Source organism: Gobio gobio (genome assembly GCF_949357685.1).
Source record: "Gobio gobio genome assembly, chromosome: 20".
Taxonomy (NCBI): Eukaryota; Metazoa; Chordata; class Actinopteri; order Cypriniformes; family Gobionidae; genus Gobio; species Gobio gobio.
In genome coordinates this window covers 1,895,717-1,910,716 of record NC_137113.1, presented here as the reverse complement: position 1 = coordinate 1,910,716, position 15,000 = coordinate 1,895,717, and the positions used below count along the sequence as shown (strand labels likewise).

At 40.8% G+C, this 15,000-nt stretch overlaps 1 protein-coding gene across 2 annotated transcripts in view; it reads right to left on the bottom strand.

Annotated features, from left to right (window-relative positions):
• The window catches only part of cyp4f3 (cytochrome P450, family 4, subfamily F, polypeptide 3), a 30,190-nt gene that overhangs the window by 9,877 nt on the left and 5,313 nt on the right, over window positions 1-15,000 (bottom strand). For both annotated transcript variants that reach the window (XM_079801492.1, XM_079801493.1), the window contains 4 exons: window positions 13,996-14,140; window positions 6,223-6,276; window positions 5,846-5,973; window positions 675-796 (listed from right to left, as the gene is read on the bottom strand). In XM_079801492.1, coding sequence (XP_079657618.1) covers window positions 675-796; window positions 5,846-5,973; window positions 6,223-6,276; window positions 13,996-14,140 — 449 coding nt within the window. The remainder of the gene's footprint in view (window positions 1-674; window positions 797-5,845; window positions 5,974-6,222; window positions 6,277-13,995; window positions 14,141-15,000) is intronic.

Sequence of the window (15,000 nt, the reverse complement as noted above, 5' to 3'; positions counted from 1 at the left end):
TGTGTGTGTCTGTGAGTGTGTTTATGTGAGTGTATGTTTGAGTGTGTGTGTGTGTGTGTTTACGTGAGTGAATGTTTGAGTATGTGTGTGAGAGAGTGAGTGTGAGTGTGTGTGTGTGTGTGTGTGAGTGTGTGTGTGTGTGTGTACATGTTTTTCTAGCCTGGTGGGGACTTCAGCCTGACTGTAGACAAACTCATGGGGACTCGTGTCCTAAATTGAGGTCCCCACGGGCACAAAAGCTTATAAATCATTCAGAATGAGTTTTTATGAAAATGTAAAAATGCAGAATGTCTCCTGTGAGGGTTAGGTTTAGGGGCAGGGGCAGTGTGTGTGTGTGTGTGTGTGTGTGTGTGTGTGTGTGTGTGTGTGTGTGTGTGTGTGTGTGTGTGTGTGTGTGTGATGGGTAGGTTTAGGGGCAGTGTGTGTGTGTGTGTGTGTGTGTGTGTGTGTGTGTGTGTGTGTGATGGGTAGGTTTAGGGTCAGTGTAAGGGGATAGAAAATACGGTTTGTACAGTATAAAAACCATTACGCCTATGGTGAGTCCCCAGAAGGATAGCGCACCAGACATGTGTGTGTGTGTGTGTGTGTGTGTGTGTGTGAGTGAGTGAGTGTGTGTGTGTGTGTGTGTGTGTGTGTGAGTGTGTGTGTGTGTGTGTGTGTGTGTACACACTGACCCCTGACAGTGACTGTCGCAGCTGAAGGTGCACTTGAGCAGACTGTCCAGAGTCATGGAGCTCATGTGCTCGAACATGTCCAGGCTGTTGTGTCCTTCGGCCAGCAGGCGGCGCCATTTACTCTACAATAACACACACACACACACACACACACAACCACAGGAGGAACCAACCGTCAGCAAACCTCACACACATATCAGTGCAATCTTCCCTTGTGAAACACAGATCATTTTGTGATGACTCGAGTTCACACTTAAAACAGGAAGAAAACTCTTCTCTCGAAAACATGACGGATCACTTTAACTCTGCAGAAATAAGACTTGATGTTTCTCTTAAAGCCTGTTTTAGGAACATTCAAATACATTCATGGGAATTTGTAATGAAAATGTTGTTAATAAAGTTATATCAATTAATAATTGATCAAATAATATACATTTGATTGAAAAAAAATGAATTAAATATAATATGAATTTACAAAAATAAATAAATAACTTTGATTAATAAGAGCATTTCTTAAAATAAAATAATAAGATTAAGTATAAATAAGAAAATGTTTTAAAATTATGTACATTTAAATACATTTGTTTAAAATAAATAAATTGTTCTACGATAAAATAATATACATTTAAATAAACTAATTTGATTAAAATAAATAAGAAAATATATTAAAATAAAATAATAGGAATTTACATAAATAAATAAATAAATACATTTGATTAAAATAAATGTGTAACAATAAAATAATATAAATAAATAAATGTTATTAATAAGAACATTTCTTAAAATAAAATAATAAGATTAAGTATAAAAAAGAAAGTTATGTAAATTTAAATAAATGTGATTAAAATAAATAATAAATTCTACAATAAAATAATACACATTTAAATAAACTAATTGGATTAAAATAAATAAGAAAATATATTAAAATAAAATATAAATGCAAATAAATTAATTTGATTAAAATAAATAAGAAAATATATTAAAATAAAATAATATAAATGCAAATAAATTAATTTGATTAAAATAAATAAGAATATTAAAAAAATATATAAATTAAAATTAAAATATTACATTTAAATAAACAAATTTGATTAATAAGAGCATTTCTTAAAATAAAATAATAAGAATAAGTATAAATAAGAAAATGTATTAAAATTATGTAAATTCAAATAAATTTGTTTAAAATAAATAATTAATTGTTCTACGATAAAATAAAATAAATTTAAATAAACTAATTTGATTAAAATAAGAAAATGTATTACAATAAAATAATATAAATGTAAATAAATACATTTGATTAATAAGAACATTTCTTAAAATAAAATAAGAATAAGTATAAATAAGAAAATTATGTAAATTTAAATAAATGTGATTAAAATAAATAATAAATTGTTCTACAATAAAATATAAATTTAAATAAGCTAATTTGATTAAAATAAATAAGAAAATATATTAAAATAAAATATAAATGCAAATAAATTAATTTGATTAAAAGAAATAAGAAATATTAAATAAAATAATATACATTTGAGTAAAATAAATAAGAACATTTCTTAAAATAAAATATGAATTTACATAAATAAATTAAATTATTAAAATAAATGATATAAAATATATAACTCATGAAAATAATTAAATAAGTTCACAATCAGGATTATTATTGTTAATCAAAAATAAAACCATTAAAAAAAAAATAAAGCTTAAATAAATTATTAAAAACTTATTTCATTCAACATATTTTATTTCCATTTAAAGTACTAAAATAACTATAGTAAATATATATATTATTACAAATATAGATAGACATATCTCTTTTTTGTAAAAACTAATAAAAAATAACAAAAACACAATAAAAATAACTTATATTATTAATAGGATCTGAATAAAAACTATAATATTATATTAATGAATGCTACTATAATAACACAATCTTAATGTTCCTGAAACAGGCTTCATTATGATTTCCTGCTTGTGTTTTCGTGAGATTCTCTCGCTTTGGTTACACTTTATTTGAATGTATTCTTTCTTAAGTACATTAATATTACTCAGTACTTAATTGCACTATAGCAATGACGCCGCAAAATAAGTATAACCCATAATCATAACCCTAATCTTACAGTAAGTGCATGTTAATTATAATTACTAAAATATATAATCACACTGTACCAAGGGCATCTTAGAATAAAGTGTAAGCTCGTCTTTACACCAGATGAGGATCTAATGCTGAAGCTGCAGATGATCAGACGAGATAAGTGTGTGTCTGTGGTCTGAAGCAAACGTGTGAGACGTGTGTGTGTGTGTGTGTGTGTGTGAACACCAGCAGGAACTGAACCCCACAGTGTGTGGTGCTTCTCAAACGCGAGTGTGTGTGTGTGTGTGTGTGTGTGTGTGCCAGTGTGTGGTGCTTCTTAAACGTGTGTGTGTGTGTGTGTGTGTGTGTGCCAGTGTGTGGTGCTTCTCAAACGTGTGTGTGTGTGCCAGTGTGTGGTGCTTCTCAAACGTGTGTGTGTGCCAGTGTGTGTCAGTGTGTGTGTGTGTGTGTGTGTGTGTGTGTGTGTGTGTGTGCCAGTGTGTGGTGCTTCTCAAACGTGTGTGTGTGTGTGTGTGTGTGTGTGTGTGTGTGTGTGTGTGTCAGTGTGTGTGTGTGTGTGTGTGTGCCAGTGTGTGGTGCTTCTCAAACGTGTGTGTGTGTGTGTGTGTGTGTGTGCCAGTGTGTGGTGCTTCTCAAACGTGTGTGTGTGTGCCAGTGTGTGGTGCTTCTCAAACGTGTGTGTGTGTGCCAGTGTGTGGTGCTTCTCAAACGTGTGTGTGTGTGTGTGTGTGTGTGTGTGTGTGTGTGTGTGTGTGTCAGTGTGTGTGTGTGTGTGTGTGTGTGTGTGCCAGTGTGTGGTGCTTCTCAAACGTGTGTGTGTGTGTGTGTGTGTGTGCCAGTGTGTGGTGCTTCTCAAACGTGTGTGTGTGTGCCAGTGTGTGATGCTTCTCAAACGTGTGTGTGTGTGCCAGTGTGTGGTGCTTCTCAAACGTGTGTGTGTGTGTGTGTGTGTGCCAGTGTGTGGTGCTTCTCAAACGCCAGTGTGTGTGTGTGTGCCAGTGTGTGGTGCTTCTCAAACGCCAGTGTGTGTGTGTGTGCCAGTGTGTGGTGCTTCTCAAACGTGTGTGTGTGTGTGTGTGTCAGTCTGTGGTGCTTCTCAAACGTGTGTGTGTGTGCCAGTGTGTGGTGCTTCTCAAACGTGTGTGTGTGTGTGTGCCAGTGTGTGGTGCTTCTCAAACGTGTGTGTGTGTGCCAGTGTGTGGTGCTTCTCAAACGTGTGTGTGTGTGTGTGCCAGTGTGTGGTGCTTCTCAAACGTGTGTGTGCCAGTGTGTGGTGCTTCTCAAACGTGTGTGTGTGTGTGTGCCAGTGTGTGGTGCTTCTCAAACGTGTGTGTGTGTGTGCCAGTGTGTGGTGCTTCTCAAACGTGTGTGTGGTGCTTCTCAAACGCCAGTGTGTGGTGCTTCTCAAACGTGTGTGTGTGTGTGTCAGTCTGTGGTGCTTCTCAAACGTGTGTGTGTGTGTGTGCCAGTGTGTGGTGCTTCTCAAACGTGTGTGTGTGCCCTTGTGTGGTGTTTCTCAAACGTGTGTGTGTGTCAGTCTGTGGTGTTTCTCAAACGTGAGTGTGTGTCAGTCTGTGGTGCTTCTCAAATGTGAGTGTGTGTGTGCCAGTGTGTGATGCTTCTCAAACGTGAGTGTGTGCCAGTGTGTGGTGCTTCTCAAACGTGTGTGTGTGCCAGTGTGTGGTGCTTCTCAAACGTGAGTGTGTGCCAGTGTGTGGTGCTTCTCAAACGTGTGTGTGTGCCAGTGTGTGGTGCTTCTCAAACGTGTGTGTGTGCCAGTGTGTGATGCTTCTCAAACGTGAGTGTGTGCCAGTGTGTGGTGCTTCTCAAACGTGAGTGTGTGCCAGTGTGTGGTGCTTCTCAAACGTGAGTGTGTGCCAGTGTGTGGTGCTTCTCAAACGTGAGTGTGTGCCAGTGTGTGGTGCTTCTCAAACGTGAGTGTGTGTCAGTCTGTGGTGCTTCTCAAACGTGTGTGTGTGTGCCAGTGTGTGGTGCTTCTCAAACGTGTGTGTGTGCCAGTGTGTGGTGTTTCTCAAACGTAAGTGTGTGCCAGTGTGTGGTGCTTCTCAAACGTGTGTGTGTGTGTGCCAGTGTGTGGTGCTTCTCAAACGTGTGTGTGTGCCAGTGTGTGGTGTTTCTCAAACGTGAGTGTGTGTCAGTCTGTGGTGCTTCTCAAACGTGTGTGTGTGTGTTTGTGCCAGTGTGTGGTGCTTCTCAAACGTGAGTGTGTGTCAGTCTGTGGTGCTTCTCAAACGTGTGTGTGTGTGTGTGTGCCAGTGTGTGATGCTTCTCAAACGTGTGTGTGTGCCAGTGTGTGGTGCTTCTCAAACGTGTGTGTGTGCCAGTGTGTGGTGCTTCTCAAACGTGTGTGTGTGCCAGTGTGTGGTGTTTCTCAAACGTGTGTGTGTACCAGTGTGTGGTGTTTCTCAAACGTGTGTGTGTGCCAGTGTGTGGTGCTTCTCAGACGCCAGTGTGTGTGTGCCAGTGTGTGTGTGCCAGTGTGTGATGCTTCTCAAACGTGAGTGTGTGCCAGTGTGTGGTGCTTCTCAAACGCCAGTGTGTGTGTGCCAGTGTGTGATGCTTCTCAAACGTGAGTGTGTGCCAGTGTGTGGTGCTTCTCAAACGCCAGTGTGTGTGTGCCAGTGTGTGGTGCTTCTCAAACGTGAGTGTGTGCCAGTGTGTGGTGCTTCTCAAACGTGAGTGTGTGCCAGTGTGTGGTGCTTCTCAAACGCCAGTGAGTGTGTGCCAGTGAGTGTGTGCCAGTGAGTGTGTGCCAGTGAGTGTGTGCCAGTGAGTGTGTGCCAGTGTGTGGTGCTTCTCAAACGTGTGTGTGTGCCAGTGTGTGGTGCTTCTCAAACGTGAGTGTGTGCCAGTGTGTGGTGCTTCTCAAACGCCAGTGTGTGTGTGCCAGTGTGTGATGCTTCTCAAACGTGTGTGTGTGTGTGCCAGTGTGTGATGCTTCTCAAACGTGAGTGTGTGCCAGTGTGTGGTGCTTCTCAAACGCCAGTGTGTGTGTGCTTCTCAAACGCCAGTGTGTGTGTGCCAGTGTGTGTGTGCCAGTCTGTGGTGTTTGACGTACATGCATGATGTTGGTGGACTGGTTGAATACGTGAACATATTTCTTGAGGATGTCGAAGTGGAACGCCGGAGTTAAGAGTCGGCGGTGGCGTGACCATTCCTGACCGTTCTGAAGCAGAAGACAGTTACCTGATACACACACACACACACACACACGAGAAGAGCTCAACAACACCGCATTCATCTGATCAAAATACTGCAAACACAGAGAAATATTACTACAGTGTACTACAGATGTTTTCTATGTGAATGTGTGAGTGTGAGCGTGTGTGTGTGTGTGTGTGTGTGTGTGTGTGTGTGTGTGTGTGTGTGTGTGTGTGTGTGTGTGTGTGTGTGTGTGTGTGAGTGAGTGAGTGAGTGTGTGTGGACATCACTTACCCAACCAGGGTTTCATAAAGCCATAGAAGATCTTGTCTTTGAAAGTGATGGAAGCTGCCAGAACAAACACAAAGAGTTTAAAGTTATTATTGTTAAAACCTAAGAATTCTCTTATCAGGTTCCATTTTAGACTCTAAAAGACAGAGAACACAGAACACAGAGAACACAGAACACACAATGAAGACAGTGAACACACCGTGAACACAGAGAACACACAGTGAACACAGAGAACACACAGAGAACACACAGTGAAGACAGAGAACACACAGTGAACACACCGTGAACACAGAGAACACACAGTGAACACAGAGAACACACAGTGAACACAGAGAACACACAGAGAACACACAGTGAAGACCGTGAACACAGTGAACACACCGTGAACACAGAGAACACACAGTGAACACAGAGAACACACAGAGAACACACAGTGAAGACCGTGAACACAGAGAACACACAGTGAAGACAGAGAACACACAGAGAACACCGTGAACACAGAGAACACACAGAGAACACCGTGAACACAGAGAACACACAGTGAAGACAGAGAACACCGTGAACACAGAGAACACACAGTGAAGACAGAGAACACACAGTGAACACACCGTGAACACAGAGAACACACAGTGAACACCGTGAACACAGAGAACACACAGTGAACACACCGTGAACACAGAGAACACACAGTGAACACAGAGAACACAGAGAACACACAGTGAAGACACCGTGAACACAGAGAACACACAGTGAACACCGTGAACACAGAGAACACACAGTGAACACAGAGAACACAGAGAACACACAGTGAACACAGAGAACACAGAGAACACACAGTGAAGACAGAGAACACACAGTGAACACACCGTGAACACAGAGAACACACAGTGAACACAGAGAACACAGAGAACACACAGTGAACACCGTGAACACAGAGAACACACAGTGAACACAGAGAACACAGAGAACACACAGTGAAGACAGAGAACACACAGTGAACACACCGTGAACACAGAGAACACACAGTGAACACAGAGAACACAGAGAACACACAGTGAACACCGTGAACACAGAGAACACACAGTGAACACAGAGAACACAGAGAACACACAGTGAAGACAGAGAACACACAGTGAACACACCGTGAACACAGAGAACACACAGTGAACACCGTGAACACAGAGAACACACAGTGAACACAGAGAACACAGAGAACACACAGTGAAGACAGAGAACACACAGTGAACACACCGTGAACACAGAGAACACACAGTGAACACCGTGAACACAGAGAACACACAGTGAACACCGTGAACACAGAGAACACACAGTGAACACAGAGAACACACAGTGAACACAGAGAACACACAGTGAACACAGAGAACACACAGTGAAGACACCGTGAACACAGAGAACACACAGTGAACACCGTGAACACAGAGAACACACAGTGAAGACAGAGAACACACAGTGAACACACCGTGAACACAGAGAACACACAGTGAACACAGAGAACACAGAGAACACACAGTGAAGACAGAGAACACACAGTGAACACAGGGAACACACAGTGAAGACAGAGAACACACAGTGAACACAGAGAACACACAGTGAAGACAGAGAACACACAGAGAACACACAGTGAAGACAGAGAACACACAGAGAACACACAGTGAAGACAGAGAACACACAGTGAAGACAGAGAACACACAGTGAACACAGAGAACACACAGTGAAGACAGAGAACACACAGTGAACACACCGTGAACACACAGAGAACACACAGTGAACACAGAGAACACAGAGAACACACAGTGAAGACCGTGAACACAGAGAACACACAGTGAAGACAGAGAACACACAGAGAACACCGTGAACACAGAGAACACACAGTGAAGACAGAGAACACACAGTGAACACACCGTGAACACAGAGAACACACAGTGAACACCGTGAACACAGAGAACACACAGTGAACACCGTGAACACAGAGAACACACAGTGAACACACCGTGAACACAGAGAACACACAGTGAACACAGAGAACACAGAGAACACACAGTGAAGACACCGTGAACACAGAGAACACACAGTGAACACCGTGAACACAGAGAACACACAGTGAACACAGAGAACACAGAGAACACACAGTGAAGACAGAGAACACACAGTGAACACACCGTGAACACAGAGAACACACAGTGAACACCGTGAACACAGAGAACACACAGTGAACACCGTGAACACAGAGAACACACAGTGAACACACCGTGAACACAGAGAACACACAGTGAACACAGAGAACACACAGTGAACACAGAGAACACAGAGAACACACAGTGAAGACACCGTGAACACAGAGAACACACAGTGAACACCGTGAACACAGAGAACACACAGTGAACACACCGTGAACACAGAGAACACACAGTGAACACAGAGAACACACAGTGAAGACAGAGAACACAGAGAACACACAGTGAAGACAGAGAACACACAGAACACACAGTGAAGACAGAGAACACACAGTGAACACAGAGAACACACAGTGAAGACAGAGAACACACAGAGAACACACAGTGAAGACAGAGAACACACAGAGAACACACAGTGAAGACAGAGAACACACAGTGAAGACAGAGAACACACAGTGAACACAGAGAACACACAGTGAACACAGAGAACACACAGAGAACACACAGTGAAGACAGAGAACACACAGAGAACACACAGTGAACACACAGTGAACACAGAGAACACACAGAGAACACAAAGTGAACACAGAGAACACACAGTGAAGACAGGGAACACACAGTGAAGACACAGTGAAGACAGAGAACACAGAGAACACACAGTGAAGACAGAGAACACAGAGAACACACAGTGAACACAGTACACAGAGAACACAAAGTGAACACAGAGAACACACAGTGAAGACAGGGAACACACAGTGAAGACACAGTGAAGACAGAGAACACAGTGAAGACACAGTGAAGACAGAGAACACAGAGAACACACAGTGAAGACACAGTGAACACAGAGAACACACAGTGAAGACAGAGAACACACAGAGAACACACAGTGAAGACAGAGAACACAGTACACAGAGAACACAAAGTGAACACAGAGAACACACAGTGAAGACAGGGAACACACAGTGAAGACACAGTGAAGACAGAGAACACAGAGAACACACAGTGAAGACAGAGAACACAGAGAACACACAGTGAACACAGTACACAGAGAACACAAAGTGAACACAGAGAACACACAGTGAAGACAGGGAACACACAGTGAAGACAGAGTGAAGACAGAGAACACAGTGAAGACACAGTGAAGACAGAGAACACAGAGAAGACAGGGAACACACAGTGAAGACACAGTGAAGACAGAGTACAAAGTGAACACAGAGAACACACAGTGAAGACAGAGAACACACAGTGAAGACAGAGAACACAGTGAAGACAGAGAACACACAGTGAAGACAGAGAACACAGTGAAGACAGAGAACACACAGAGAACACACAGTGAACACAGAGAACACACAGTGAAGACAGAGAACACACAGAGTACACAGAGAACACACAGTACACAGAGAACACAAAGTGAACACAGAGAACACACAGTGAAGACAGGGAACACACAGTGAAGACACAGTGAAGACAGAGAACACAGAGAACACTCAGTGAAGACAGAGAACACACAGTGAAGACAGAGAACACACAGTGAAGACAGAGAACACACAGTGAAGACAGAGAACACACAGTGAAGACAGAGAACACACAGTGAAGACAGTGAAGACAGAGAACACACAGTGAAGACAGAGAACACACAGTGAAGACAGAGAACACACAGTGAAGTCAGAGAGTACACAGAGAACAAACAGTGAAGACAGAGAACACACAGTGAAGACAGAGAACAAACAGAGTACACAGAGAACACACAGAGAACACAGAGTACACAGAGAACACACAGAGTACACACAGTACACAGAGAAGACAGAGAACACACAGTGAAGACAGAGAACACACAGAGTACACAGAGAACACACAGAGAACACAGAGTACACAGAGAACACACAGAGTACACACAGTACACAGAGAAGACAGAGAACACACAGTGAAGACAGAGAACACACAGTGAAGTCAGAGAGTACACAGAGAACACAGAGAACACACAGTGAAGACAGAGAACACACAGTGAAGACAGAGAACAAACAGAGTACACAGAGAACACACAGAGAACACAGAGTACACAGAGAACACACAGAGTACACACAGTACACAGAGAAGACAGAGAACACACAGTGAAGACAGAGAACACACAGTGAAGACACAGTGAAGACAGAGAACACAGAGAACACACAGAACACACAGTGAAGACAGAGAACACACAGTGAAGACAGAGAACACAGTGAAGACAGAGAACAAACAGAGTACACAGAGAACACAGAGTACACAGAGAACACACAGAGTACACACATTACACAGTGAAGACAGAGAACACACAGTGAAGACAGAGAACACACAGAGTACACAGAGAAGACAGAGAACACACAGAACACACATTACACAGTGAAGACAGAGAACACAGTGAAGACAGAAAACGCAGAGTACACAGAACACGGAGAACACAGTGAACACAGAGAACACACAGTGAAGACAGAGAACACACAGAGTACACAGAGAACACACATTACACAGTGAAGACAGATAACACACAGTGAAGACAGAGAACACACAGAGTACACAGAGAACACACAGTACACAGTGAAGACAGAGAACACACAGTGAAGACAGAAAACACAGAGTACACAGAACACAGAGAACACAGTGAACACAGAGAACACACAGTGAAGACAGAGAACACACAGAGTACACAGAGAACACACATTACACAGTGAAGACAGAGAACACACAGAGTACACAGAGAACACACATTACACAGTGAAGACAGAGAACACACAGTGAAGACAGAGAACACACAGAGTACACAGAGAACACACAGTACACAGTGAAGACAGAGATCACACAGTGAACACAGTGAAGACAGAAAACACAGAGATCACACAGTGAAGACAGAAAACACAGAGAACACAGAGAACACAGTGAACACAGAGAACACACAGTGAACACAGTGAACACACAGTGAACACAGAGAACACACAGTGAACACAGAGAACACACAGTGAACACAGAGAACACACAGTGAACACACAGAGAACACAGTGAACACACAGAGAACACAGTGAACACACAGAGAACACAGAGTACACAGTGAACACAGAGAACACACAGTGAACACAGTACACAGTGAAGACAGAGAACACACAGTGAACACAGAGAACACACAGAGAACACAGAGAACACTGTGTTCTCTGTGTGAACACAGTGTTCATTTCTTTCGGTTATTTGTGTGTATATGTATTTTATTTTTCTGCCGTCTTGGCCAGGACTCCCTTGAAAAAGAGATTTTGAATCTCAATGAGATTATTTCCTGGTAAAATAAAGGATAAATAAAAATAAATTTAAAAAAAAAACACAGAGAACACAGAACACAGTGAAGACATAGAACACACAGAGAAGACAGAGAACACACAGTGAAGACAGTGAACACACAGAGAAGACAGAAGACAGAGAACACACAGTGAAGACAGTGAACACACAGAGAACACAGAAAACACAGAGAACACAGAAAACACAGAGATCACAGAGATCACAGAAAACACAGAGAACACAGAAAACACAGAGAACACAGAAAACACAGAGAACACAGAAAACACAGAAAACACAGAAAACACAGAGATCACAGAAAACACAGAGAACACAGAAAACACAGAGAACACAGAAAACACAGAGAACACAGAAAACACAGAGAACACAGAGATCACAGAAAACACAGAAAACACAGAAAACACAGAGATCACAGAGAACACAGAGAACACAGAGATCACAGAAAACACAGAAAACACAGAGTACACAGAGAACACAGAGAACACACATTACACAGTGAAGACAGAGAACACACAGTGAAGACAGAGAACACACAGAGTACACAGAGAACACACAGTACACAGTGAAGACAGAGAACACACAGTGAAGACAGAAAACACAGAGTACACAGAACACAGAGAACACAGTGAACACAGAGAACACAGAGTGAAGACAGAGAACACACAGAGTACACACATTACACAGTGAAGACAGAGAACACACAGAGTACACAGAGAACACACAGTACACAGTGAAGACAGAGATCACACAGTGAACACAGTGAAGACAGAAAACACACAGTGAAGACAGAAAACACAGAGATCACACAGTGAAGACAGAAAACACAGAGAACACAGAGAACACAGTGAACACAGAGAACACACAGTGAACACAGTGAACACAGAGAACACACAGTGAACACAGAGAACACACAGTGAACACAGAGAACACACAGTGAACACACAGAGAACACAGTGAACACAGAGAACACACAGTGAACACAGAGAACACACAGAACACACAGTGAACACAGAGAACAGTACACAGTGAAGACAGAGAACACACAATGAACACAGAGAACACACAGAGAAGACAGAGAACACACAGTGAAGACAGTGAACACACAGAGAAGACAGAAGACAGAGAACACACAGTGAAGACAGTGAACACACAGAGAAGACAGAAGACAGAGAACACACAGTGAAGACAGTGAACACACAGAGAACACAGAAAACACAGAGAACACAGAAAACACAGAGATCACAGAGATCACAGAAAACACAGAGAACACAGAAAACACAGAGAACACAGAAAACACAGAGAACACAGAGAACACAGAGAACACAGAAAACACAGAGAACACAGAAAACACAGAAAACACAGAGATCACAGAAAACACAGAGAACACAGAAAACACAGAGAACACAGAGAACACAGAGAACACAGAAAACACAGAGAACACAGAAAACACAGAGAACACAGAGAACACAGAAAACACAGAGAACACAGAGAACACAGAGAACACAGAAAACACAGAGATCACAGAAAACACAGAGAACACAGAGAACACAGAGATCACAGAAAACACAGAAAACACAGAGATCACAGAAAACACAGAGAACACACAGAGAACACAGAACACAGTGAAGACAGTGAACACACAGAGAAGACAGAGAACACAGAGATCAAGGAAAACACAGAGAACACAGAAAACACAGAGAACACAGAGATCACAGAAAACACAGAAAACACAGAGAACACAGAAAACACAGAGAACACAGAAAACACAGAAAACACAGAGATCACAGAAAACACAGAAAACACAGAGATCACAGAAAACACAGAAAACACACAGAGAACATATAGAACAGAGATCACAGAAAACACACAGAGAACAGATAGAACACAGATATCACAGTGAAGACAGAACACACAGGGAAGACAGTGAACACACAGAGAACACAGAGAACACAGAACACAGTGAAGACAGAACACACAGGGAAGACAGTGAACACACAGAGAAGACAGAGAACACACAGTGATGACAGTGAACACACAGAGAACACAGAAAACACAGAGATCACAGAAAACACAGAAAACACACAGAGAACATATAGAACAGAGATCACAGAAAACACAGAGATCGCAGATAGAACACAGAGAACACAGAACACACACAGAGAACAGATAGAACACAGAGAACACAGAGATGTGGATTTAGAGGAAATATGAATGTCACTTCAGCTCCTGTCAGTGTTGATGATTTGTGGATGTGATTTCTCACCCGAGGCCATCAGGAGGGATTTGATGTAGTCTGGGTGGAAGAGACGGACCATATTATAGAACGGACCCAGATACCAGGCGCAGGAGTGACCGTACTTCCTGACCAGATCATCAACAGCCTGCAGTCCCGCTTCATTATGACCCATCTGAAACAGTGGAGGACAAACTCACACACAGACCTCATCATCACGGCTCCTTTAACACTCCACATGTGTGTGTGTGTGTGTGTGTGTGTGTGTGTGTGTGTGTGTGTGTGTGTGTGTGTGTGTGAGAGACGGGTATAACATAAAATATATTTTTTTATAAAAATTTGATTAAAATAAGAAAATATATTGAAATAATATAAATTAGATTTAAATAAATAAGATTTGTTTTTTAAATAAAATATAAGTGTACATAAATAAATACATTTGATTATAAATGTGAAATGGTATTAGAATAAAATATAAATTAAAATAAATACATTTTATTAAAATAAAAATTAAAAATATATATTTAAATAAACAACTTTGATTAAAATAAATAAGAAAATGTATTAAAATAATGTAAATTTAAATATATTTGATTAAAATAAATAAGAAATTGTATTCAAATAGAGTAATATAAATTAATACATTTGAATGCAAGAACATCTTATTTTACAATTTACATTTAAGTAAATAAATAAATATGATTAAAAAATAAGAAAATGTATTACAAACATATAAATTTAAATATATAAATTTGATAAAAATAAAAAAAAGGTATTTAAAAATAAAAAATATAAATTTGATTTAAATAAATAATAGTACAGTAACTGAGTGGAAAAAAAATGTAAACAATAGAAACAAATGTATCTAATACATGTATAATATTAAATATGTCATAAATTGGGTCTTTATACATATAACTGTGTTTTAAATGTTAGAATGGGCGTCCCTCGCATGAGGATGATCATATTTGTCATCTAACAGATTGAAACCCCTGCACAATAAAGAGACACTGTAAATACTGTAAATACTGTAAA